Source organism: Penicillium cosmopolitanum, assembly GCF_028827165.1.
Source record: "Penicillium cosmopolitanum strain IBT 29677 chromosome Unknown utg000009l:1.0-9042332.0:1.0-9050551.0, whole genome shotgun sequence".
Classification (NCBI taxonomy): Eukaryota; Fungi; Ascomycota; class Eurotiomycetes; order Eurotiales; family Aspergillaceae; genus Penicillium; species Penicillium cosmopolitanum.
The window spans coordinates 2,136,008-2,162,723 of NW_026622679.1; the positions used below are offsets into that span (position 1 = coordinate 2,136,008).

The 26,716-nt window shown below is 49.9% G+C and overlaps 9 protein-coding genes across 9 annotated transcripts; 1 reads left to right on the forward strand and 8 right to left on the reverse strand.

The window, feature by feature from the left end:
• Positions 1-696: 696 nt before the first annotated feature.
• N7509_008895 (T2 family ribonuclease) lies at positions 697-2,236 on the forward strand (the record flags this gene model as incomplete). The annotated part of the gene is made up of 6 exons (XM_056633532.1): positions 697-971; positions 1,028-1,322; positions 1,383-1,575; positions 1,636-1,872; positions 1,933-2,030; positions 2,096-2,236. 6 exons carry the CDS (start codon positions 697-699, stop codon positions 2,234-2,236), a joined length of 1,239 nt encoding a protein of 412 aa, XP_056484152.1.
• Positions 2,237-3,690: 1,454 nt separating this feature from the next.
• Positions 3,691-5,857, reverse strand: ace2 (putative C2H2 transcription factor (Swi5); the record flags this gene model as incomplete). Its single annotated transcript, XM_056633533.1, has 2 exons — positions 3,691-5,177; positions 5,233-5,857. The coding sequence occupies 2 exons, from the start codon at positions 5,855-5,857 to the stop codon at positions 3,691-3,693; spliced, it is 2,112 nt and encodes a 703-aa protein (XP_056484153.1).
• A 1,965-nt stretch (positions 5,858-7,822) lies between these two features.
• N7509_008897 (glycoside hydrolase family 18 protein) lies at positions 7,823-9,385 on the reverse strand (the record flags this gene model as incomplete). The annotated part of the gene is made up of 6 exons (XM_056633534.1): positions 7,823-8,542; positions 8,600-8,649; positions 8,708-8,737; positions 8,805-9,058; positions 9,126-9,226; positions 9,356-9,385. The coding sequence occupies 6 exons, from the start codon at positions 9,383-9,385 to the stop codon at positions 7,823-7,825; spliced, it is 1,185 nt and encodes a 394-aa protein (XP_056484154.1).
• A 3,294-nt stretch (positions 9,386-12,679) lies between these two features.
• N7509_008898 (uncharacterized protein) lies at positions 12,680-13,378 on the reverse strand (the record flags this gene model as incomplete). The annotated part of the gene is made up of 3 exons (XM_056633535.1): positions 12,680-12,971; positions 13,069-13,300; positions 13,366-13,378. The coding sequence occupies 3 exons, from the start codon at positions 13,376-13,378 to the stop codon at positions 12,680-12,682; spliced, it is 537 nt and encodes a 178-aa protein (XP_056484155.1).
• Positions 13,379-15,247: 1,869 nt separating this feature from the next.
• On the reverse strand, positions 15,248-16,390 carry prs2 (proteasome core particle subunit alpha 1; the record flags this gene model as incomplete). Its single annotated transcript, XM_056633536.1, has 5 exons — positions 15,248-15,631; positions 15,759-15,971; positions 16,044-16,138; positions 16,239-16,295; positions 16,384-16,390. 5 exons carry the CDS (start codon positions 16,388-16,390, stop codon positions 15,248-15,250), a joined length of 756 nt encoding a protein of 251 aa, XP_056484156.1.
• Positions 16,391-16,884: 494 nt separating this feature from the next.
• On the reverse strand, positions 16,885-18,135 carry N7509_008900 (WKF domain-containing protein; the record flags this gene model as incomplete). The annotated part of the gene is made up of 1 exon (XM_056633537.1): positions 16,885-18,135. One exon carries the CDS (start codon positions 18,133-18,135, stop codon positions 16,885-16,887), a length of 1,251 nt encoding a protein of 416 aa, XP_056484157.1.
• Positions 18,136-18,619: 484 nt separating this feature from the next.
• On the reverse strand, positions 18,620-21,734 carry N7509_008901 (tubulin gamma complex associated family protein; the record flags this gene model as incomplete). Its single annotated transcript, XM_056633538.1, has 2 exons — positions 18,620-20,433; positions 20,495-21,734. The coding sequence occupies 2 exons, from the start codon at positions 21,732-21,734 to the stop codon at positions 18,620-18,622; spliced, it is 3,054 nt and encodes a 1,017-aa protein (XP_056484158.1).
• Positions 21,735-22,872: 1,138 nt separating this feature from the next.
• atfA (bZIP transcription factor atfA) lies at positions 22,873-24,389 on the reverse strand (the record flags this gene model as incomplete). Its single annotated transcript, XM_056633539.1, has 3 exons — positions 22,873-23,176; positions 23,239-24,283; positions 24,353-24,389. The coding sequence occupies 3 exons, from the start codon at positions 24,387-24,389 to the stop codon at positions 22,873-22,875; spliced, it is 1,386 nt and encodes a 461-aa protein (XP_056484159.1).
• Positions 24,390-26,237: 1,848 nt separating this feature from the next.
• Positions 26,238-26,621, reverse strand: N7509_008903 (uncharacterized protein; the record flags this gene model as incomplete). Its single annotated transcript, XM_056633540.1, has 3 exons — positions 26,238-26,259; positions 26,335-26,378; positions 26,439-26,621. 3 exons carry the CDS (start codon positions 26,619-26,621, stop codon positions 26,238-26,240), a joined length of 249 nt encoding a protein of 82 aa, XP_056484160.1.
• Positions 26,622-26,716: the final 95 nt, after the last annotated feature.

Below are 26,716 nucleotides of genomic sequence, written 5' to 3' on the forward strand. Positions count from 1 at the left end.
ATGATGTATTGGAAGGAGCTCATGATGAAGGATCGTGCGTTGTAGCTGCAGGTAGCCGCCCCTTACATGAAACCATAGGAGCCAACCCCTGTCCATATTGCATACCCTGACGACACCTCGTCGACAATGGGAGCGATATTACTTTCAGCGCCTAGAAAAGGAATGCCCCTTTTTATTTTATATGACAGTATAATCGCAAACAATCAGGGTTATCAAGAGTATAGACCCTAACCCTGAAGGTGGGAGCCCCCCCTGCCGGTATCCTGGTCGATAAGCATTGAGATAAGGTTCGACGAGTAGGGTTCTACAGGTCGCCCTTGATATGGCCTGCTGATGATGATATTCTGTTTGTATTTCGTTTAACAGCGAATATTACAAGTAGTAGTAGCTGACTACTGCGATCAATGTGCTGGAAGCTGGATATATCAAAGCACAAGGCAACCTCAGCAGTGAATGATCCTTTCCCAATACGGAAGGGTGGAGATTTGAGGGGGCATGATCGTCTTAGTCATCTGACAATGGGGGCGACGACAACGACAACCCCAACCCCAACCCCAACTTGTTTTACTTTCATCTGCATTTACCCTTAATTCCTCCTTCTATTTTTCGACATACCCAGATAATAATTCTACTGACAATAATCCGATCTTGAATACTTCTGACGAAATCTCATAAAGGAAAAGCCAGCCTATCACCATGTGGGAGTCAACCCAACAGGTCCTGGGTATCCCCGGTCCTCAAAAGATCCTCAAGACATTAGGATCATTATGGCTATCTACATCCCCTCCGAGTGAGAACACAATGCCAAAGACACCATCGTGCCCTACATCAGAGATAAGCTGTCAAACCAAATACCATGGCCAAGACACCTGCTGTTTTAATTATCCAGGCGGTCAAATGTTGCAGACCCAATTCTGGGATGTCGATCCCCCGGTTGGGCCTGATAACTCCTGGACCATCCATGGACTTTGGTACGCATCTTCATTAGAGAACAGAAGGTATTCTCATCATGACTAATCTAATAAAGGCCTGATCATTGCAATGGTGGCTTTGACCAGTTTTGCGATCGCAAGCGCCAGTACAGTAACATTTCCCTTATACTAGTCGACTCAGGTCATGGGGACTTGCTTGAATACATGAGCGAATATTGGAAAGATTTCCGTGGAGATGATGCTAACCTTTGGCAACATGAATGGAACAAACACGGTACCTGTGTTAGCACTCTCGAACCCCATTGCTACGGAGACTATACCCCGCAGCAAGATGTGGTGGATTATTTTGACAGGACTGTTGATTTATTCAAGGAACTCCCGACTTTTGATGTTAGTTTTTCGAGATGAGAATGACTGATTTCTATGTTCAAATTACTAACTTGCGTATAGTTTCTTGCCAAAGCCGGCATAGTGCCTTCCCATACAGAGACATATGCACGCGCAGATATTGAAGATGCTCTTGAGAAAGCCCATGGCGCTCCAGTGATTGTGAACTGCCGCTCGGGTGCAATTAGCGAAATTTGGTACTTCTTCAATATTGCAGGTAGCCTTCAGAGTGGTGAATTTGTTCCTGCTCCTCCAGGTTTGTTGAACCCGATGTCGCTTTTCTGCTCAATATAAACCAGAATTTAATCTTGTACAGATGGTCAACACTCGCGTTGCCCCGCTACACATATTAAATATCCTCCCAAAGGGAATTCGCCCGAGCCGACCAGGACAACCACCCGCGGTTCAGAGCCAACTGCGCCAGGAGCTCCATTCGCAGGCAGGGGAAACCTGATGGTCTCAACATTTAACCAACAGCGTGGATGCATCATCAGCTATGGAACTTGGTATAACGCTGGAACTTGTGCCACGTTCCGAACAGAGAAGTTATCAGGTGTGTGTCCGAGTCGCAAACAATCCAATGCCGATATTTGGAAGCTGACATGAACCCTAGATGATACTTTCTCTCTGAAATCCAGGAAGGGCCTCTGTACCTTCGAAGACGATACTTTGAGCTGTGGACCTAATGTAAAGGTCCCAAGCGAATTTTCGGTATGTTGCGAAGGTTTTTTGTTTGTTTCCAGTGTACTATTTACTAACTGTAGTACTTGAAATAGGCCAAAGATGGAAAGCTCTCCTATCAGGGAAATACCACCTTCTTCGCCGACAAGCCTCCCAAGGGCCAAGTGCAGAGCTCGGTTTACGCGTCCCAGGAAGAACACCCCGTGGAGCTTGAAATCACCTGGAAATCCCAGTAGGAGAAGCAGCTATGTTTATTCATTCTTGCAGCATTCGGGACCATGTATCTCCGACCAGAAGTTCTCATCATTGTGCTAGACATTTTTTTTCTTAGATTTGGAGACCGTAGGAATTCGATGAATTGCATTGATACAATTGTCATCTTTTGATTTTGAAATTTCTATCCCCAGAGGCCAGGAAGGAAGGAAGGAATCATTTATTCCAAGGTGCTCTAATCCTCGGCGCCAGGTCGAGTTCCGCAGGTTGAGTTCCTAGTTACCCAGACACCAGACCCACAAGACCACAGCCCCCAAGGGTACAAATTCTTTCCTCTAGTACTCATCGGGTCGATACTTTTTTGCTGCTCGGTTGCTTGTGTGAGTGTGCGAGGAGATCGAGAGTAATAAGAAGGGAAAGGGTAGTTAGGGATTTACGAACTGGCATAAGAAAACATTGGCGGAGAAAGGCAGACGATAGCGCCCAGCCAACCACATCAATTTTTTTCTTGGAAGTCTACGGTGCTCTATAGCCGCAATCGAACCAGTGTTTCAGTGTCCCAAAATTATCAATGTTCTACTGGGACACAGGCCATTGTATTGTGTACATAGCATTCAAGTAGCTACTAGTATAGTCAGGGCCAGAAAGTACATACTTATTTAGCGTTAGTATGTCAGTACTGGTGTAGATAAACTAGTCAGTGCTGGAGAGGTAAACATTATATTACTAGTACTCAGTTATAACACGGCCCTCTAAATGTGTTAGTAGCTAGTAGAAAATTGATGTAGCCGGTTGGACACTATCATCTGCCATAGGAGGGAGAAATTTTGGTTTACATACAAGGCGGTGCTACGGAAAGGAAAAAACCTCTACAAAAAAAACCATAATGATCTAGCTACAGTAATTTCATTGAGTCCATGAAGTACATATCGAATCGTAAAAGGGGGAAATTATGGGAAATGGAAGAAAATGACACGCCAGGAAGCAGTCCTGAATGAGGTACCGCCTGAAGAAGAAAACACCTAGTCATAACCCACCACCCGGAAAGGGGGTCAACAAACAAAGTGAAAACAAGAATGAAAAAATACATGAAGGGGCTAAAACAGGGGCTGAAAGATGAGCCGAAACTCCCCAAGTGCAAAGTCACATATTCCCGTCACCCAGAGTAAGGTGCAATGTCATGTGCGTGGTGAAAAATAGAATGTGCAGAGGCAACATAGTCTGTCGCTCATCCCGAAAAGAAAAGAAAACTCCCGTGTAAGATCGTTGTCGTCAGTTGTACAAGCTCGTAAGAGGTCATCGCAAAATGTCATCACGCCGGAGATAGCAAGGCAAGAGGCTCCTCTATTATGCTTTTTGATTGGAAATAAAACGCCGCCGTTGCCAGTATGAAACAGTTGAAAGCAGGCCGAATGGACAGCGCGAATTGAAGTATATGGCTGGCTGTCCATGGTTTGTCGGTGGGTGGTAGAGATATTTAAGGGTCAACCAAGAACTCGTTGGACAGAGTGTCAATTGGGTCCCCGTAGGAGTCATCAAGGACGTCAAGACCAGAGAACGGCTTTCCAGGTAGGTCGGGGTAGAACGACGAGGTGGGAAAATCGGAAGAATCCACATAATACGGGTTGGAGAAATCGACCAAGCTTTGAGTAGTAAGCGTGCCAAATTCCTCCTTGACCTGCTCAGAGGGATCTTGGGTCATGAACAGATCGATCTCTGATCCAACTGATGATTCGGCAAGGGTTGGGGCGGTGTGAGGCGAGGACATGTCGTGAGGGGTGAGCGGCGAGTCACTGTACAGGTACTCCTGCGAGGAATCCATCAGGATGTTTGGGTTGTATTGGGCCATCGCTTGTTCATATCGAGCATGGGCAAGCTGAGGAGGGGACAACGGCGCGGGGAGCATATCATCTTCGAACTTGGATGGGACTTGATGTCCAATGGAGGTGGGGGACGAGACAGTGTTATCAATACTTTCACCAGGAGAAGCTGGCGGGGTGTAAGCGGATGTGGCGTTGGATGGAGCGTAATTTGGAGACGTGAAAACAGGACCGTTCTGCTGGAGAGCATCCTCGCATTGAACTGGCGATGAAGGCATGGTTCGATCAGCAGCACGTTGACGAGTGCGAGTGGACTTGGCCTGGCGAGTATCCATGTCGGGGCGGTTCTTCTTTGGTGGACGTCCTCGACGGGTGGTCTTGGGGATATTGCCAGTCATGCCGCCCACGCACATGTCGCGTTGGCGGTGGCGGGTCAAGGCATCGTGTCGAGCAAAACGGGCTCCACAGGCACAAATATAAGGCTTGTTACCGGTGTGGGTCTTCAGGTGGCGTTTCAGGTCATGACCTCGGACGAACTCCTTCTCGCAAACATCGCATTTGTAAGGGCGATCGTCAAGGTGGGTCTGCACATGAGATTTGATATTCTCCTTTCGTCCGAACTCACAATTGCAGCTTGGATAAAGGCACTGCCATTTGCCATCGGCATTGGGTCCAGAAATGTACTTGGCGATCTGGTCATTGGAAACGCCAGTCTCACGTACTGATGCCTTCACGCGGGCATCCAGGTCATACTCATCCACACCTTCTGGGAGCTCTGGGATGGAGTCTTCGAAAGGAGATCCAGGGGAACTGCCAAGTTGGTGCTGGCTGGTAGATGGCGTGGTGGCGGTTTCGTCGAAGCTGTGAGGTGACACACCACGGGAGCTTGGAGAGGGCATAGCAGCCAGCTCAGTAAACGAGGTGATGGAGACTGAGTCCGCGGGCGAAGCCATCTGATACTTAGCGTGAAGAGGACTTGAGACTGGTACGCCCTGCAGGGATTGGGCTCTCTGCATGGCTGCACTGACGGGGGTTCGGGGAATAGAGAAACTTTGGGACTTGGTAGGGGTTTGGTCATTGTGGTACATAGGGAAATCAAACGAGGCCTTCATGGGAGTAGCATTGGGGGTAAGGGGGGATGTGTCTTTTCGAAATATTAGCTAAACCTGGCGTATGCTAAATGCATGCATGGCACTTACAAGAATGGAAAGGGTTCATCTTGGGAGAAATAGCCTTTGGTTGAACAATAGGCTGATGGTCCGACCACTGATACAATGAAGCATCATCTCTTTTGGTCATTGGGAAGCTGCGTTCTTGCTGGAGATGATACAAGGCGCTCTGCATTGAAGGTGTCTTTCCTGCGTTATCACTAGCAGACCTTGAGAGGGCCGGAGCATATGTGTTGGACGAAGCATCAGCTGTCGCTGCGCCATACATAGCTTGTAGCTCTTCCTCGCTCAGCATATAGGACATTGTGTTGTAGGAGCTCTGTACGGAAGCACCGCTTTGCGAGAAAGGTTGTGTAGCTTGGCGCATATGTGCTGGAAGCTGGTGGGCAGCGGCAGACTGGTGAGAGAAACCTGATTTTTCGTTAAAATAGTCCCGCAGCTCTGGGACTGTCTTTGGCGCAGCACGTCGGGTGATTCGGTTGGCTGAGGCAACTTGAGGACCAAGGGCAGCATAGTCCACGGTCTGCCCACGACGATGCGCGCGATAAGATGGAGCACCGGACATAGCGCGTGTTGCTGGTCCGGCTTCAAAGGGCTGCGAGAGTTGACGGCGGTGGTGACCGGGGTGTGTCGATGTAGGATTTGAGGATATCATGGCTACCCAGCCGATCGAGTATACGGTCCCTGGTCACAGTGTTAGTCTGTGAGCGTCACTAAAGAAAGCAACAAACGCGAAAAGAGAGAAAGAAAGGTCGCTAGAGGCTCCTCGAGAAGATAGCTTAGCTAGAAGGTTTTTGTGTTTTGATTTGTTTCAAATGCTCACGGCTCTTGCGACTGGAGAGTATGGTCACAGAGATCCTTGAAGAAGAGTATCAAAGAAAAGAGCAGAAGTGAAACTCAATAAGACTGGAGCTCGAAGGCGGGTCACAGCTGAGCTTTGGCGCTATCATTGTGCCTGGGAACCACAACAAGCCCGATGTTGGCATGGCAACGCCAATGCGGGAGCCCAGCTGTGACGAGGGTGGGCCCACAGAGGAGCCGCCCACTTGATCGATTATGCTCTTTCGCCCGACGATCCAGGCCTTGCGTTGCATGGGATGCCCTGCTTTGCAATCGTTACCCGTACATCCCGTCGCTGTCCTTGAGGTTTCTCGCGGCGGCTCTGCAAGGGCCCTCAATCGTTCTGCGAGGAGAACAGGTATCGAAGGGTATCTCGTCTTTGCACCATTCAAAGGGACACTCCTCCTACCATGGTCGTCATGGGGACATCCCTGTTTAGACAATAGTAAATATCCGATCGACTCCAATGATCTGGGTTTGGGGCTTGTGCTCCTCGCTCTCGATACCCAAGCTCGATGTCATTTGCCGCCAGATATTCCAGGCATCAGCATATGCATCACGTGACTGACAGAATCTCGGAAGTCGGTATTACATTAGTCCCGTTTGTCTGGTTTGTCACACACTAATCCCACGTGACCGCACAACGATTTTAATCGAGTCCCGCCGACACAGAATTTCTTCAATCTTGCAAGGTTGAGGAAGACAAGTCTGTCGAGGTGAGTTTGATATCCCTATATCTGGTGCTCTTTGAGGACAAATCCTTCTCCAGGTCAACACTTGCAACACGCGTACACAGCGCTGTTTGCGCGGTTAACCTGAGAATCCTCACACGGCGCAAAAATTGGAATCACCAACTAACTCTCCCCCAGGCCTTCATAAAGATGCAGATCTTCGTCAAGACCCTTACGGGTAAGACTATCACCCTTGAGGTGGAGTCCTCGGACACCATCGACAACGTCAAGTCCAAGATCCAGGGTATGCATGAACTCCGAACATCGTCGCATAGGAACAAGCACTAATAAGGCCTTGCAGACAAGGAGGGTATCCCCCCTGACCAGCAGCGTCTGATCTTCGCTGGTAAGCAGCTCGAGGATGGCCGCACTCTTTCGGACTACAACATCCAGAAGGAGTCGACCCTTCACCTCGTCCTCCGCCTGCGTGGTGGTGGTAAGAAGCGCAAGAAGAAGGTCTACACCACCCCCAAGAAGATCAAGCACAAGCACAAGAAGACCAAGCTCGCCGTCCTGAAGTACTACAAGGTCGACGGTGACGGCAAGATCGAGCGTCTCCGCCGCGAGTGCCCCGCCCCTGAGGTATGTTTCGTTCCTAATCTTATCCGCAAATCTTGTGGAGGCCCAGCGCTAACCCTACTCTAGTGCGGTGCCGGTGTCTTCATGGCCGCTATGCACAACCGCCAGTACTGCGGTAAGTGCCACCTCACCTACGTCTTCGACGAGTCCAAGTAAATGGACTTTGTCTAGCTGTGATATCATTCGGGTTCAAGTTTGAGTGTGGTTTCGCTGTACTGAAATGAGGATTGTCGGATGTTTCACGGTTGACGTTATGGTTGATGGTACTTTACGAGACCTGGACTGTGAATAGAAAAAAAATTCAAACTTCGGCTTATGCCAATCTTGATTACTTCTCGTAAAGATAAAGACTGGATAGTTTGCAATGTAATGATAGTTTCGTTAACGAATGGCCATGGACGAAATCCTCGTCCAAAATGCACACTGACCACCACGACCACTACCATGGGCATAGGGACCTGGATGGCATCTTACTGCATCCCGTTTCGCACATTGTCGTACTTGCTCTCTGGGAAGTGCAGAGCATTGTCGCTATGATCGAGCGTACTAACGCCACCAATTCCATCGACGAAGGTGCCGACCAGACTGCCATCTTGGGCCTTGGCCTCCTTGCCTCCTTTGTCACCGCTACTCTCCCACCACATGCCTCCACCAAGGCCTTGACGCCGAGCGAAGTCCGCCTTGATGTGAGCCATCTGGACGTTGTCGTACGAGACCATTGTACGGGAACCACCGTCATAACACCAAGATGCGCCTGCCTGCGTATCAATGTTCTCGGCTGCATTCGGACGCGGCAGGGCCTTGTAGTCCCAGACCCCATTCTCCCAGCTGCCGGCCCCCACTCCATTAAACGGTCTGCCAGGTCCATCCGTCTCCGCGAACGCGCGTCCGTAAAGTGGCATACCCAGAACCATTCGGTCAGGTGGCACGCCGTTACCGGTGATGTAATGGTCCAGTGCGGCGGCCGTTGAAAAGGGAGTTGAATTGGGATTCGAGTTGGATGGCCAGATATTGGCCTGATGACCTGCAGCAGTGTCCCAGCTCCCCGCATAGTCGTACGCCATGAGATTCCAAAAGTCTAGAAGAGGAATCATATCGCGAATCTTTAGTCTGTTGAAATTACTTGGCCCAGCGGGGCAGGCAATAGTCAGATAGAAATGGCGGTTGGGACCTGCGGCACGATCAAGGTGCTGTTCTCTTGTCAGTAGTGCACTTTTCAAGGCATGACGTTGGGGGGACGGGCATACTTCTCTGCAAGCGCGGAGCAGATCAACATAGTTCTGGGCTTGGCCATCATCTGCATCTTGGTGTCAGCGTCCAGCAGGAAAGTGAGTGCGTGGGGAAAGGCTGTTTACCTTGAGGGTACTCCCAGTCGATATCGATTCCTTGCATGCGAGATTAGCAACAATAATTCATTCAATAATCAGCCAATATATATCTCCAGTGACATACCATCAAGTCCCAAATCAAGGACCAAGCGGGTTGCAGACTCGGCAAATCGATTCCGGCCCTCATTCGAGCTCGCTGGCTGAGCAAAATTGGAGGAATAAGTCCAGCCACCAATGGAAAGCAAGACTTTGAGCTTGCGGTGCTGCTTCTTCAAAAGATACAGCTGCTTCATGCATCCGTAAACATTGTTACCGGTGTCGTTCCAGGAGTCACTAGGATAATGTTTCTCAATGTCGGACCAGCTGTCGGTCAGGAACCTGCAGAAAGGAGTGCGATAAGCTTTCTTTCCCAGTAATGTGGTCCGACCCTACCGGGGACCCTTACACTTCTCCTGACTCGGGACGAATGTTGGCAAATGCATATAGCACATGCGTCAACTTGTCGGCTGGCAAATCCTGGGGGTTGAAGTTTCGGCCGTAGATGGCCTGTGGAGTCGGATATAGTTAGCGGCTGGATCGATCGACAAGTTATATATCTCAGCTTTTCAAGTTGATGACCGCTTTTATCATGGAGGGGCCATGCTGCAGGAAATCGTGAAACCAGCAGGGACATACCCAGTTGACAAAGTAAGTTACCGACCGCATTTCGGACCCAGCGGATTGTTGAGCAGGGATATTTTGACCAGGGTTGGAAGAGTTGTACTGCAGTAGGATGGCCACAAACAACACCAGGGCGGCAAATGATACAGTTGGCTTAGATAGAATAGCCACGCTGTGGGGAATAAAAGGTAAAGTTGGATGCAATTCTCAATCAATCGAGAGGATTATCCGGGGGAAAGAGCCACTGTAGAAAGGGCAGTTGATGGTTGATGGAGGGGTAATTTTCACTTAAAACTTAAGGTACCTAATATCGCAGCCTGATTGTTAGCGGATCTTTGTATCTGTCAGTTTCTAAATAAAAGTAATGCCCCACTTTGCCCACTTTGCCCAGACGTGGCGGTGAGGCTGTGTGGCTGTGTGGCTCGGGGTTTCCCGTACTGTGGCTGTGGCTGAGTTCTATCACATATCACAATATCACATCACTTGGATCCCAACTTGAAGTTGAGACTGACTAAATAATTAATGGTACTCGTAGATATTCAAAATTCAGAATCTCCATAATATATATATATATATTATATTCGAGAAAGGTCTCTTATATGTGCCATCATACAAACTCATGGACCAATACTGCGTGACACTTCCACCTGCGCAGGGTCCCGGTGCGACTTGAGATACTAGTCATGCAGTGGTCAAACCCTTCAAGATCCGCACGAGTTGATGATCTTTCTCTTTCCCAAATTGACTGTTGCAATACTATATTTCTCCTTGAGAGGACATTTTTGAATATCTTCTGACTTGTGACTGCTGGAATGTTGGGTCGGGTTTTCTGTGGAATGCGGTTATCATTCCTCCTCTTAAGCTCTTACATGGAATGTGGAGTAGAAAGATAGTCATGAGAACCCATGCATTTTATGCCGGAACAAAAACACCGGGCTTATCCTTCAAGGGAATGGACATGCGCCTCGAGGCAGCTAGTCTTACAGAATATCAGATGGGATATTAGAAAAATGGACGAGGATTTGGGATTATCTCCAAATACTGATGCTGAGAAGATCAAATTTTGACCAATGTAACTATACTATACTATTGGAACAGAAACATTGATATACATGTCTGTCCAAGGCTCAGAAGATGGATGGCATGGTTTGCAGATCTCGTAAGTGATGAGAATACCATTTCCTTTGGGCAAGTGACATTCCTCTAGAGTTTATGTCTTTTTTCGATCACGACCTTGGGATACCGAACCCACCCTTCAGTCCCGGAGAATTATGATCAAAAAGGTAGATGTTATTTTTGTCCGGTCGGGTTCTCTCGTTTACCGACGACTATAATTATTAGAGAACTGATTGAGAATGACCTGAAAACTCTGTGGCGCTGATTAATAATAGATTTATTGTCGCGATCGTCCTTCCAAATTCAATGGTGTTTCCCAACATAAGAATATGTTGAAATATTGACCAAATAATTTTCAGTTTGTCGGCTATCACCGACCAGCCAACCGAGCAAATATTGAAATACCAGTCGATCATTAGATCACTAGGATGCTAATCAGTGATAACTCTGGACCGAAGAGTAGAATTACAATTGACGTTTCAAAAGTACCATTTCGCCACCCCCAGTGGAGTGAACTGTGGCTTGCGGAGCTGGACGAGAGGGACGCAAAAAGAAGCCGAGTATATCGTTGGGGCAGCCACACGACGAGACTTGACACATGGCAGGCTTTACAGCCCTGAAGTAGGAAACGGAAGAAATCAAACTACGCAAACAACAAAAGAAGGTCCCCACCCAAAACAATTTCTAGAAGGGTGCAGTTACTTGATGCCGATCGCGAAAAAAATAAATCGCTACCTGAGGCAGTAGCTGAACCCCGAGACACGGGCTTGGAATCAACCCGAGGTAGATCCACCGTCCAGAAGTAATAAGGTTGAATGGGACCGGAGTTGAAGCGAGAAATAATACTAGTTAATTTCCAGACTCAAAATTTTCGTCCTCGAAAATCAGGGGATGAACGGGTCAGACCAGCACCAGCTGAACTTGAGCCGACAGGCGCCCGATCTCGACACCGATTGGCACCGCGCTCGGCAGACTAACGCCTTAGCCTCAGATCCACACTAGATCCGACCCGTCTTTCGTTCATCATACTTGTAGGTCCCCGTTTTCTAACACATGACGATCAAGAAGAGGGGGTGAAAATTACGCTAGGGTCAAACGTTTGATATACATATCCGTCCCTCTAGATCCATGGTTAATGGCATCCCGCCTAAAGCCACAGCTCCGCTTTTTCGCTCTAGAAGTTCTATCGTGCATACACCATCCTTTCTGGCCATGACTGGCTAAATACGTACTTCTGGCTCGTGTGGAGCCTGCAGTAGTGTACAAAAAGTGCCGTGTCGAATGCACCGGTGCACTGGTGTGGTCCCTGGTCCTCTTTCTTGCTTTTTTCAGCTGGCATCTCTGCCTCGAGACCCAGGTGTCTGGTTCCCCGGCTGTACGTCGTGTCCAATGGTATACCGCCGACAGGGTTGATGGTCGAGTGGATCTCCCTTAGACCCCCTTTTTTCAACCGTTTTGCGGTTGTCTGAGCCGGGTTTCTGTTTTATTGATGAGTAAATGCTTCGTAAACGCGTACCACTCGATGCCACAGGATAATCGGTGGAGATGTTTAGGGCCGGTAAGTATTATTGTTCCGGGTCGACCGACGGATCCAATTTCTATAGCAAAGTGAGGAGTAGGGATGAGAGGAAAGTCCAAATTTGGAACAGATGATAGTAATATAATGATTCACGACTCGTGTACCTAAAGTGTCAAAAAACTGCCCCGCCAGGGGGATAATGATGCAAGTGTCTCTAGTCACTCTACCCACGCGCTCTGAAAATGCTAGAATATTTCAAAGAACAGATGAAATATGGAAGGAGAGTGAAAAAGAGAGAAAAAAGAATGCATTAAACAAGAACCCAAAAATAAAACAAGAGGGATATCGTCGCAATGCCCAACAAAAATCCAGACTTGCTTTTTTTTTTTCTCGTTTTCTTTCTCTCGCAATCGGTCAGAATCGCGACCCGCGCTGTACCCGCCGAGCGAGGAGGCCCCCGCATACCAATTCCACATGGGCCTCCACCGAGTATTAGAAACAAAAGAGGAAAAATTGAAGAGAAACGAAAGAAAAAAACAAACACCAAATCTCGTACACACCAACGGTAGGAAGGTCTTAAAATGACGAAAGCCTCGGCTGATTAGGTGAAAGGAAAAGGTCATATCTCTTTCTTCCGGCGTCAATTGGGAAGGGCGTGAAGCATGAATCATGATTAAAGGGTTGATTCATAATCATTGTTTTCATTACCGTCCTTGGATCCAACGTCGTATGGAGTCCAAGGAGGGGTCATCATCAAGCCAGTGACCTGCCCGCAGGTCAGCAGCTCGAAGGTCGGCGACAACATGTTGGTCTGTCACGCGGGCCAGTTCTTGTTGCAGCACTGAGTGCGCACTTTTCAAAGCTGCTGCATGCGCCCCAGTGGGCCGTTGGCCGCGTAGAGTGGCCGTTCGAGTCATAGCCCATCGTCGTGAGGCAGCGGCACGGAGGTAGATTTTGTGTGCTTGGAAGCGGCGGGCACTGCTATCAATAATGACCCTGTTAAGTAGAAAGTATTAGATCCATATTTCAATATTTCACAAAGACCTGCAACTTGTTGCTTTAGAGACAGCTCTTTTCGGATTCAAGAAGATACCTTTGGAGCTCGGCCTTTTCGGTTTCCGCACTGCCTTGACCGGTCATGGGGCATGGTTGGTAATTGGCGGACAGCAATCGTTGAGCCGAAGTGTGGCATTCCCGGAGAACCGTATAGCCCTCCTCGTACTGGTCCTCGGGTGAGACATCGACTTGCTGTTGGGAAATATGTAGCAAAAGAGTTCGGTAATCGTTGATAAGCTCGGCCACTCGCACTGCGCGGGCCTGGTTCACTAAATTTTGAGTCCACCTGTTAGCAATTGGAAACTGGGCATTTTTGGGATGATCAATTGCCTACTTCCGTCTGCCATCGAGGAAGATAAAAAAGTGTTGGGCGGGTATTAAAAAGAAAGGAAACGAGATAGGAGCCTAGAATTGGCGAGAGAAGAAGGGACGAAAAGACATCAATGAAAGACCAAGGAAAGAGAAAGGGTGGTATTCCCTTGAATTAACATCAGAATGCGTATGATGATGTAGTAACAGTCCGGGGAGAGACAGAGGGGAGTCTTTATAAGCTTGGACAGCTGTTGTCAATTACCCCATACCTGGCGGGTATTCAGAAAAAGCAAGACGGCGAAAAATAAAAGAAAAGAAAATAAAAATCAATTAAAAAAATTCGGCGCTAGGAAAAAATATATTCAAAAAAGGAAGAGGTACTAGTAGAAGACCAGAAAATCAGCCCGACAGCGGGGGCAGGCAGGACGTCAGGAGGATCATCGGAAAACATGGCTGGCTGCACCAATGGTCAACGAGAAGCGCAAGATGAGAGTCAAGCACAGCTGGAATGCAATCTACACAGATGGACCGGGCCATACGATAGCTCCCGGGGGAACGGCTAACGGGTCCAGCAGGGCCACTCCCTGTTCCAGAGTAGGGGGTCCTTTTGATCCACCTGGGGGTGGAGGAAGGGAGAAGTGGGCTAGGGACCGACAGAAGTACGGAAGAATTAGTAGTTATGCAGCCAGAGGGGGAGGGGCTAGGGCTACGACAACTATTTTGGCGCGGCAGTTCTCAGGTCAGGTTTGGTTGAGAGGAAACGGAGGGTCCGAGCAGCAGCAACAAATGGCCCACGTAGAGTGGAGCCCTGGTGCGATTAAGTTCCTGTGCGGCCGATTTGGTGTCGAAGCGTTGTCTCCATCGCGCGAGGGAAATGATAGACAAACGGCTTCACAATGGTGATTGGCAGCTGCCCAGCGCTGGGGGGGCGAACAGCAGCGGGGGGAAACCAGATGAACTGGGTGGCTCGTGGGACCCCTGTCACACCCGGTAGGACCTGCATACGAGTAGGCGAGATCGGGAGGAAGTGTGTGTGTGTGTGTGTGTGTCTTCAGTGTGTGGCAAAACATTGCGAACAGGTCAAGCCTGGGCAAGTTTGTAGTTGCATAAAGTGGGAACCAACCGGGTCGAGGTCGAGGTTCGTCAGCGGCCTTTGGGAGGACGTCAGAGCTGTCAGTCAGTGGCCCCTGCTTGCATGGCCGAAGGAATCCGAAAAAAAGGATCTCAAGCTAAGACGGAGGGTGGATTCATTATTGGACGTTAGCTTTCAGCTCGGACAAAAAAAGTAAATAAAATACAAGTACATACAAGTATAAAATAAAAAAAGATCCAAAGTGAATGGGCCCAGCCACGTTTGCTGAGCCACATGTGGCGCCCCCGGATACAGCTGAAGCGACGCACGATTGAACATAGATACTTGCCCTCCTTGCCTGATGGCTACTCGTACATCTTTTTGGCTGCTTTAGTGCTCTGTCTATTTCAAGCTATAGCCTATTCAAATCTGGATGCATCGAGCAGTGGCGATAGGAATGGGACCCCGCTGAGGGTGCTGACGACGGGCCGTCCCAGCTTATCCAAGGGTGGTTCCTCTTGCGTGTGAAACACGGCCGAAACCGAAGACTTGCAGTGTACAGCTTGTCTACTCGTTGATCCTCTGCTTCTACTCGCTCTAAAGTATGGAACTACATAATAATTTATAAATAAATAATCATAATTTCTCCAACAATATGGAGCACTCAAAAAAAAGAGACTAAATAATCATCTGAGGTACATACACAAGCCAGGGTATACGCCCCGATATACGCCCGAGGAAGAAAGATAAACCTTCCCCAAGGGAGACGGTGCAGGACAAATCTGATCCATTCGGTCTATCACTCCTATTTCTGCAAGTCACCTTGGCACGCTCAGTCCTTCTCCGCTATGGCCTGCAGCCGTTCGTCAATCTCCTCCTCCGTCAGAGCACGGAACTCTGTCGTGGTACTCTCGCCATCGACCTGCGGACCGCCCACAATGCCAATCTCCAGCTCGTGCTTCTTGAAGTCAACGCTCAGCACATTGCTCAGGGCAGTGATACCCAGCTCCACCACTTCTTCCCAGTTACCGGCGGCCGCATCCTTGTTCTTCAGCTTCTTCTCCAGGTAGTTCAGCGCCTCCTGCTGCTTGGGTCCCGAGGCAGTGGCCTTGTATCCGACGTAGTAGCCGGCCGGATCGCACTTGTAGAGCTGGGGACCGTTCTCGTCATCGACAGAGATGAGAGTCGTTGCCACACCAAGTGGCCGCATGTAGGCCTGTCGATCGTTAGAATGGGGTGATACTCGAAAAAACCATCCCATCCCATCCACTTGTGTGGCGGCGGGTGGAACGGGCGGCTGACTAGATGACAGATAACGGGTGGAGGGCTGGGAAGAGACATACTCGTTGTGTGTAGACCTGGTTGATATTCGCCAATCGCTTCGCAAGCACATCGCAAGGCATCTCGTATCCGAATTTGTAGCGGAACTCAGCTGCCTCACCACGGGCCCGGTCAACGGATGCCCGCGCATCTGCTATGGAGCCAGTCATCACGCAGCCCACCGAGGGCGAGATCTTGAAGACATGTGAAACGGAGGACGGATCGATGAGTTTGTCCTAGTAAGGGAAAGAGAAAACCGGGTCAGTCTGCTGCTTGGGCGAGGTTCAGGTTCCAAAGGTAAAGCTTACAGCAACTTTCTTTTGGGAGAGAACAACAGCACAGTCTTTTCCGCGGACACCGATGGAGGTAATGTTGGCAGAGGTGATGGCCTTGAAAGCATATTCTGAGGTTCGAAGTGTTGATCAGCCATCATGACGAGGGACGTAGTCGGTAGCCCAATGTGGACAAGGATCCGGTGTTATGGAGGGACAGGATAAACATACCGACTTGGTACAATCGACCTTGGTCGGAGAAGATAGTGATGTGTCTATCGTAGCCAGCTGGTGCGGAGAGGATGAATGTTAGTCGGGGTTGAGGTCATCGGGGGCTGGTGCGTGCCAACGCGGGGAGGTGGCTCGATCTTCATACCGGACATGACGGCGGTTTATTATGTGTGCTATGAAATATGGTCGGAATGGCGGGATTGAAGAAGCAAAGAGGAGCGGGATTGGATGGGAGTGAGGTTTGGAGATGCTGCGAGTGACGCGCGCCAGCGGTGCCTTAAGCTCTCCAGCTTGAGCTTTCACCGCCTTCACCGCAACCCTCAGGTGGATATAGTCACCTAAGCGATGTTGAGTAGATAGTTCAAGCAGCGAAATAATAATACTGCATTTGTTTATGAATTTAATTATGGCAAAAAGGAAAAGACATTTACCCAGGCGTGTACTAATGAGACGAACAGACTTATTTTTTCAACGGCTCACGGAAGCGATGCACTGTAGCATACGGAAATAGGACCAAGGATATCATTTGCAAGTTCAATTTTCATAGACACGAAATATGATACATCGTCATGCTGCCATGGTATAGATGCAAATATGCATTTCTGAAAGAAAGAAAAGACGCCAACCAGAACTACAGCCACACGGCTTAATCGCTATCACTCTCGCTGCTCGAGATCTCAATCTGAGCAGTTCTCATCTTCCGCTTCTGCTTCTTCTTGTTCTTGCTTGGGGCAGGTGGCTCGGGCTTTTTGGGTTCAGGTGTTGGAGGCGCAGGCTTGGCCTTTGCTGCCTTCTTGCGAGGGGGAGCGTTGTCACTATCACTGCTGGAAGAGTCGCTTCCGCTGCTGCTTGTAGAATCGTCGCCGTTATTCGCCTTCTTAGCCTTGGCTGCCTTCTTCTTCTTGGATGACGACTTTTCGTTGTCGCTATCACCGTCACTCTCACTGCTGCTCGAAATATCGACAACGACAGTTCTGTTCTTGCGCTTCTTCGGTTGTGGGGGCTCTTGCTTTTGCGGCGGCATGGGCTTCTGGCCAATGTACAGCTTGCCCGTGACTGCGAAGAAGACAAGCTCCGCACGCTGTCTCTTTTGAAGACGTTTGCGAATCTCGCCCTCAAATTGCTCCACGGAATCGGAAGCACCAATATCCTCGCTGCCCGCAGTCAAATATTCCCTGAAGCCATCCACGGCCTGATGGTACTCTTCATCCGCCTCAACCTCTTTATCAACAGACATGACTTCCGCTGCTCCTTGACTTAAACGCATCTTCGACGCCTCGCCCTTCAACCCCTGCAAGTAGACCAGGAGGGCAACGTTGTAGGCGGCGGGTACATGCTCCAATGAGTAGAGATGCTTGAAGATATTCGATTCGCGGTTCTTTTGGAATTTCCAGGAAGCCCGGTCCCGATGATACCAGTTCAGGTAGGAGAGGATAGGCGTCTCGTGGACCTGTGTGGTGGTGGTGGTGGCGGCTCCGCTCTTCCTCTCTTTCTTCTTCTCGCGTTTGCGCTTCTTCATATCCTCAAGGGCTTTCTCATGCTCTTTCTCCTCCGGGGCCTCGGCGGTGTTGTTGTCAACCTCGGCCTCGTCGCCGGCATCATTATCGCTATCACTCGAGTCCTCGGCGTCTTTTGTCTTTGTGCCCGGTCCGAAGGAAACACGCTTCTTCGTCTTCTTCTTCTTTTGCGAAGATTCGTCGGCGGCCTCGGTTTCGTCGTGTCGGCGCTTCTTCTTCGAAGCTTCATCGTCACCGTTTTCGCTGGATGACTTGCGCTTCATTTTGTCTTTAGACTCTGACTTGTGTTTCCTCTCTGTGCTGGCATTCTCGTTCGTAACGTCGTGATTGTCGAGCTTTGATGTCGCCTTCCGCGACTCGTCGGGCGCGCTTTTGGCCATAGTTTCGGCTGCAACCGCTATGCGCAGGCTTATAACGAGGGAGGAATTGACAGAGTGTTAATTGGTTGCCAATTCGTGTGCCAATTTGAAGTTTAACCTCTATCCAAAAAGTTGCGATGAGGCGGCGTCGACTTTTTTCTGCCGGATCCACCGGGGCGGTCCCGGTAAGCTAGAGTATATCAGCAGGGTGCCCGCCCCAGACCATCCTAGGATCCCATGGGATCCCAACCTATTGATGGAAAGCAACCGTTCAATGCAAAATGAGACATATTGATCAAGGATTATGCCCTTCTTCAATGACAATTGACTACAATTACGTATAATACAGCAGTGAAATATATGGGGAGAGCTTTGATTTTCATACACTCTCAATCAAAACAATCGTGGATTCGTCTCGCATTATTGAGAGTAACTACTCCTAGCCTAGCACTGCTCTACAGGATTCACGTTATGCGTCAGGTATGTAGCAGACCCTTTGCAGCGCCTACTCTCGACGAGCCTCCTTCGGGGCAGTAGACTCCGTCCCAGACCCAGCGTTTGCCGATGCAGCAGTACCCGCTGCTTTCCTCCTCGCGCGTTCCCGTTCCCGCTCCTTCTCCTTCTCCTTGTCCCGAGAAGTAGTCGTAGGCTTCCGACGGTTTGGACGAACGGGCTCATATACATCATTGAAATTCATGACCACACCCAGGAAGCGCATGTCCACATCAGGTTGATAGGCAAGGTCTCCAAGTAGCAGATTGAGGCGCGATTTGAAGTCGGCTGAGAGATCGCGAAGCCGGGTGCGTAAGGTTGGAAGCATTTGATCGTCGTTCATATCAGCTCCGTCGAGGGAATAAGGTGTTTCGATTCCGTCGACCCCGGCGCTTGCGGGCCGAATGTCCGGGGTGGATGCTATAGATGCACCTCCGCGGCTGTTCGCCCGACGTGGACGTATGTCGCTGTCTGTGACGCCCCAGCGGCCTTGCACGGTGCGTGTCTCGATTTTAGCCATGAGTTCCTGTCGGCGGGTGAATTCAGCAACAGAAAAGGAGTAGAGGCCATCCACGGCGTCCTTGTATGCAAGCATGATCTTCAGAATTTGATGGAGCTGGGAGAGGAAGCTCTCTTCTGGCTGTTTCGCGGATGTTGAGGTTGAAGAGCCGTATCGTGGGGTTGAAGTAGAGCCTAGCAGGCCCTTATGTGTGATAGAGTTGAGATATTTGTTGTGTGCATCGATCAGGTCGCCCAGAGTGCAATCCGGCTTTGACATCTCGTTCTGCAGTTGATCCCAGCTAGACTCGATCACTTCGAAGAGAATATAGTATTGGAGCTGGCAGACAAAATGTATCATTTCTGCAATGACACATCGTGCGCGCTTCCAGTCTGCTCCGAGAATGTCCTCCACATTGCCTAGCACTCCTCTTGCGCCGGTCATACATCTGCGCCAGGTACTACCTAGGGCAAACTCAACCCGTTTCACGCGCCACAAGAAGTTGAAAACTTTGAGGTATTGCCTCGACCCCCAGGGCGTGATCACCACGTCTACCGGGGCATCGATCTTATATTCCAGTGTGAAGCAGTCCCAGCCGATTTCACCGTGGCTGAGCTCAAGCATTCGTGCATCCAACCGGCGAAGCACATCAGCAGAATCGTACTGGGCATTGGAAGCTCGAATAGCATGCTCCAGTTGGGCAGTGAGCGTATGTCGATATTGTGAGTTCGCAGGACGGTCTAAATTCGAGGCTAATGACTCCATCAACAGAGCGATGAAGTCGCCTTGGCCTAACAGCAGATATTTCTTTAGCGCTCGCAAGTGATCGAACAGCTTAAACTTGTCATCCATGAGATGAATCAGTCGCGCCATGGTTGTTTTGTATGCTTGGTCAATCGAAGATTCCAAAGTGTCCGTATCACCGTATTTCAGCTCCTTTGAAGCTTCTTTAGAATACGCCTCTACCCACGCAGAATCCTCACACCCGGTCCGGATGAAGTTTAATGACTTTCCAATGAGGAAGACTTTTTCCGCAAATTCACGTGTGACAATTGAAGGAATGAGCCCATCGACCAATTTGTACTTGTGCTCCCACACGCTCGTTGCGATGCCACGCGGGTCATTGTTAGGCCGAAATTCTGGCTCGTCGACGAAAAATTCCTTGTACGGATCAGAAAGTTCTCCATCGTAGATCCATAGCTGTAGCATATCGTAGAACGGACGGGTAACATGGGCTAGGAGCTTCTCGGCAAAAGCACCCACGAAAGGGTCTCCATGCGATGTCGAAAATCCGTGAATCAAGGAAATCAACTGACCACCCTTTTTATCTTTGAGAGGGATTAGTACGCGATTCAAGGTGCATATAATCAACTTTGAGAGATCACTCACCACGAGATTCCTCAACAATCAGACTCATCAGCCGAAGGGCCATGGTTGCATCCCGCGTCCATACCATACACCGCTTCAAAGTAACGCCTCCCTTTCTCACGCCCTGGGACTGGGTTCCATCTCCAATTGCGACCAAGGCTTGTCTAATTTCCGCCTCCAGCGTTGCAACCAAGCCAAGGTAGGAGTGCAATTCTTTGGAGATGGCCGCTTTCAAGCTTTGGTGGACCAATCCCTTATTCTCACCATCGCAAAACTCCGACAACTCTTTGTAAAGAAGACAAGGCTCCGCTAGGGAGTGTAGAAGAGAAATGATGGGAGAAGGCAACGTAGCCGGAAGCTTCAGGACCGAGGAAGATTGAAATTGCAGGTTGGAAGACGATAGGCCCTGAAGGTTGAACGGTAGGTCTCGCAAGAGCCCATGCTCAACCGACTCTTTCGATCGCGGATAACTAGGCGTCATTGTTGGTGATGCCGCGCCTTGACGATCATCGGCTTCCCGGTCTGTATCGTAGTTGCTAGCGCGACTAGCTATTCCCTCGCGAGCCCGTTCACTTGAGACACGCGCGGTGTATTCTGTGGACTCTCGCTCTGCAAAAGAATCTGGTCGCTCCGGCTTCGATGAGAGCGGGATCTTCTGCGAAGCAGAAGAGCTAACAGCAGGACCCTCATCCTCCGACTCAAAAGCGCGCGAGTTCGTCCCTCGTCGCGGACGAGACGCCTCCCGGCCAAGCATGTTTTGCAGGTTCCCGTCGTCCATCAGGGGACTACGACTCCGCTCGCCGACAGCCAGCTCGTCATTCCCGGATAACTTGTAGAGAAGGTATAAGATACCCCATTTTTGCGAGAGGACGGGTTGCGTCAGAAGACGTGAGTACAAATTCGAAAAGCGGACCGCCTTGTCTGGGCTGGGATTCTCGCGTCGGAGTTTACGCTTGATCAAATCAGGTGCGTTGTTGACACTCTCCACGCCCGCCAGACTACCTCGGCGCCCACCCGGGCCCGCGGGAGAACCTGGATCAGCTGATCCGGCAGCTGTGTGTGCATCGATCGTACGCCAGGCGCGCTCAAGCTGGGTATTGTGACGGTGGGACTCGGCTGCGTTGATGGCATCTTCCTCGTCCGAGTAGTCGTCGTAGTTCACTGAGGTAAGGGGAAGCGCGGGGCTCAGGGAGTCGACAAGTTGGGAGAGGGCATCGTCAATGCGGCGCGGACGAGCGGATTGTTTGGTGGTGGTTGACATGATACCGCCCCCGCCAATGGGCGATAGTATTGTGGACGTTGTTTTTCACTCTGGGTGTTGCGGTAGGCGGAGCCGGGGTGGTTATTGGGACGCGCGACACGCCGGTCAAGCAGCGGGTAACTGAAGAAAATTGCGCTCGTCCAGATTTGCTCCGTGAGCAGGTCCAATGGAATCGTCAGAGTCGCTGCAGGAGGTGATGTCGAGACAAAGTTCCATGCGCCGGACAGCTAAGGTTGTTTGTGACGTTTGACGCGCCCTTATCAAGCTTATCGAGTTTTAAGGTCCTACAGGCCCCGGTACCTGGACCACCCCAGCCTGTCGGGCAGAGGTGCCCAGCCACTGCAGTCATTTCTATGGTACCTGAGGTACGTACTATGCCCAAGGCAGCCCTGGAGCCAAGGTACGATTCGTATTAATCCCACCCAATTCATGACTGAATCGATTAACCACCATGCCACACTAATGAGAGCAAATCAGGTACCAACCTTCTACACGTCCTGAATACGATAGTGAAGATTCTTTCGCAAGCAATATTTAATTCCATTGCACAAGCGTTCCGTCCTTGGGAACTAGGGCAAACATAAACCAGAGAGCCATCCCGAACGCCATCCAGAATCATGTATCACAAACATAAGCAACCTGGAGAATCAAAGAGGGGGAAGAAAGAAGAAGAAAACAAGAACATGCACCCACGGCACACCAAGTATTAGACAAGTGAAAAAGAAGGAAGTTCTCTTGGTGTCAGAGAAGAAAATTAGAAAGAGGAGAGGTGAAAGGGTCGAGAGGAAAATACAGCTGGGGAAATTGTGGGGGAAAAAAAGGAACACAAGCCATGGGGAAAAGCAGAGAACACTGAAGCAGCCAGAAGAAACTCGGACGCCGAATTTGACGCGCCCTCCAAAGACTAAACGAAATCCATCCGTTCCAGACCATTGGAACCTGCCCGTCCATTTTTGAGTCGTGTGGATCATAAACACCTGTCCATGCCAAAAGGATTCGACAATTTATAGCCGAATAGAGAAAATATCGTAAAACAAGAAGTTGAGGGGAGATGGCCTCAAAAAATGGGGGAGCATCTGCCGTATCTTAGCAAAGGGGAATATATTGACGCCTTTGCATTCAGGAAATGCGATATGATTTAACGACGCATGCCCTGAGTGGGGATCGGGGCACCAGGTGGCATGCCCATGCCTTGAGACATATAGCCATGCGGATCGAAGCCAGCCGACATGCCATTCATCATCAGCGGGCCAAGACCTTGGGCTTGAGAGACAGGGCAGTCCTTGTGAGCCAACAGAAGGGTTTTCAAGTTGACAATTTCCTCTCTGAGCTGAGTGACGGTAGCGGTCAGAGCATCGTTTTCCGTGGTAAAGAGCTCAACCTTGGCCTGGAGGTTGGCCAACCATTGCTTCTTGCGCTGACGGCACTTCAGGGCCGCGACACTAAAATGGATGTTAGAACAAAAGATATTTCGGCATTGTGAGTGTAGAAAAAGAGGACTTACCGATTCCGCTCTAGGAAGTTACGTCGCTTTTCTTCATCTGTCATCTTCTTTGGGTCCATTTGCAGACTTGGATCCTCGTCATCGGATTCCATATCAGAGGGCGAATCCATCTTCATCTTTTTGTTCGCACCCTTGGGAGCATCGTCTGCCTTGCGTCGATTGTTGGCGGGGGCGGCCTTGGGGGCGTTCTTCTTGCCCTTGCCCTTGCCAGCCGACTTGGCAAGCTCTTGATCCGATCCATCACCACTCATCTCACGAGCACCAGTGCCGTTGGCATGTTGCGATGCGCGCCGGGCGGCGGCCGCGCGGGTCTCGTTTTGCAAGGCAGTCTGGTTCATTGGCATGTTGTTCGCCTGGCCACCTTTGGCCAACATGAAAAGGCCGTTGGCAGCATCGGCAGCATCATGCTGAGTAAACTGGTCGCCTGAAGGCTGTGCGGCCTTGGGATCCATGTTAGGCTTGGTGTCTTGTTCCGGTGCGTTCGATGTCGGACCACCAGCGTTCTTTTTGGCGGTCAAGGCAGTGCGGTGAAATTCCATCGTCGACGGGGTAGCCCCGCCGTTCTGAAGTTGTTGGAGCAAAGCTTGTGAGTTAGGACTCGGGGCGGGGAACATCGAACCTCCTCCTCCAGGGGTCAGTCCCGTGCGCAGGGAGGACTCGTTCGGGGTAGGGAAACCTCTACCGATGTTCTCAAAGTAGTCATTACCGCCGGTCGGTCCGGGGAGCATCGCCGGGCTGAGGGGACCCGAGCGAAGGGAGTTGGACCAGTTGTAACCGCCCGATGAGTTGGCGCCAGGCAAGGCAGGTGAGGTGAGTGAAGCGACAGGCGGCAGTAGCGACTTGCCGGGAGTATCGTTGGAGTTCCCACCACTGAACGATTGCTCGAATGGATTGGGCTCGAGCGAGAATGGATTATGAACGGAGTTGAAGTAGTCGGGAGTATCGCTGGCAGTCGCACCCGATGGGCGTGGAGGCGGCGCCAGTGAGGTTTGAGGATCTCCTCCAGATTTCTGATCCTTGGATTCCGAAGACGCGACCCGCGAGTCTGTTGGAAATCAAGTCAGTCAGCGATTCATGCGATCCGCGATCGAAGCGAGTATATGCGCAAAGGTACCGTGATCGTGATTACGGGGATGAGATGGGGCGTTCATGGTAGAGGGTTGTTTGGAAGGTCGATGATCGATGACGCCAGATGTGAGATCATCCCAACGGCAGAAAGGGAAGAGTGGCGTATTACCAAACCAAAAGGGGTGGAAAACTTAAGTATACATCACACACAACACTTCATTGAGACTCTCCCTCAGGAGAAAATTCAAGGGTTGCGATGATAATACGGAAGTATATCCATCTATCAAAAATGGCATGGCGGTGATGACGGGTATGGGCAGGCGTGTTCAGTGCAGGGGCAGAACGGAGTGCGCGCGAAGAGAAAAAAAAAGGATAAAAAAGAGAGAGAGGGAGAGAAAAGAGTTAAAGAGAAATTTGAGCAAGAAAAACTAACCTTGGGAATTCTTTTTGGAATCCATATGAGAAATAGTAGACACAGGAGCAGCGACAGCAGCAGACATCTCGAAGAAGCACCTATTCCCACGCGTGTCGTGGCTTGTAAAGTTGTGATGGCCCGGGAAGGTGCGAAGACGTCAGAGGAGAGACCAGATGGGGGGGGGGAAATGGGGGAATGACGCAAATTTAGGGGCAGGCGCGACCAGTTCCTTAGTAACACGGACAATGGACTGTCCCGGGTATCGTACCCGTAATTTCCTTCTTTTCCTCCCTTCCCCCTGTGTGGTATCGTAATCGATGTAACGCGTGCCGAAGGCGGTTCGAATCAAGGAAAATTCTCAGTTCGGGGGGGAGGGGATGGGCCCTGGACTGGACTGATTTGGATTGGGTTGCGCATCCTGGAAATGGTACCATAATTTACTACGGAGCATAGGTGAAAATATTATCATATCGTACTATGTATCTATGTACAATAGATTCGATCTAAAAAGAGTCGAAATACATAAAAAGAGAGTATTTTCCTTTGTTCTATACAACACCCTTTATTATTGTATTGACCAAAAAAAAAACTATAAACCCTCCAGCTGGTCGCCCTCGAGCGCAGGGCAGAAAACGACCCTCGCATTGTGTGGGTCCCGAAAGAGCGGAGCCCTTCATCCGGGAAAATTGGCCACTCGTCATCGCCGCTCTGCACCCTCGGCGAGGGCACGGTTTTCAGCTGTTTCTGAAGATTTAGACTGTCATACTCTCCTCTAGCTTTCTCTATCTCTTTATTTTCTTCTCACTATTTCTGTCTCTTCTCGTGCTGTTTGGATTTTTTTCCCCTTCCTATAGTAGCAAGTAGACAGATGAAAACACTCGCGTGCGTGTCTCCAGTTGAGGTGCTAAGATGATTTCACGATGACGACGACAGCATTCCAACTGGCTGTCGGGTGTGGCTGGTGGGGCGCTATCTACCCAATCATTGCTGTATTATATTTGGCGGTGAGACTCGCGGATTAAAGTGATGACGCAATTTCGTGATGACAGGTACCCTGCATCCCGGCGCATACTTGGGACTGACTAGCCGAGTCAAGTCCTAATGTACAGTAGTACAGTAAGGTAGTGCATCGGGATAACCATTCTTCCTCGAAAGGGGGACTGAATCTAATGGATGCCATTGGATCTAGGTACAATATACTTTGAGATCCAATGAAATAGTTTAGTTCAGAGTGGATACATACTCCGTCACATACAGAGCAAGGGTATGGAGTAAACAAAATGGCCATTTTGTATTGATCGAGCTACTAAGCGAAAGATACAGCAGATGAAATGAGATCAGTCTGCTAACAGAATTAAAAAACACCCCCACCAAACATTAGGAACAATCGAACTTAAGGAGCTTAGTCGACATCTTCCCTATCTCATACTCTCTCTCTCTCTCTCTCTCTCTCTATATCCCTGGGATGAGGGCTAGAAACATCCATTTAATCCCATCGCCATTGATGAATCATTTCTCACTGGATGCAGGTGCAGACGCTATGGAATTACTGTAGTCAGTTTGCGTGTTCATGCCTCGCGCATGCGAAGGGAAACTGAGGAAAAGATACTCACTTGTTGTCGGCGCAGTATCCGCCAGCGCGGCCCTCGCCAACGCACTATTTTCCATGTCAGTCGCTTGATAATCGGAAGACTTGATCTAGTACCCAGTGACATACCTTGACCTGGCAGGCCTTGTCACCACCGAAGGCACAAGTCCAGCCAGCACGAGCGGCAAGCTTCTCAGTGCGGGCCTCGAGGTCGTTCATGCGAGCCTCGAGAGGGTTGGGGCTTGGGGCAGCAATGGCCATGGTGGACAGAGCAAAGAGGACGGCGGAAGTGGTGATCTTGGAAAACTGCATGATTATGATTTGTTCTTGTTCTTGAAAAGAGAAGAAAAGATGTTGTTGGTTTGTGTTGAAAGGATGCTTGGGGGTGATTATTGATTGAGCTGATG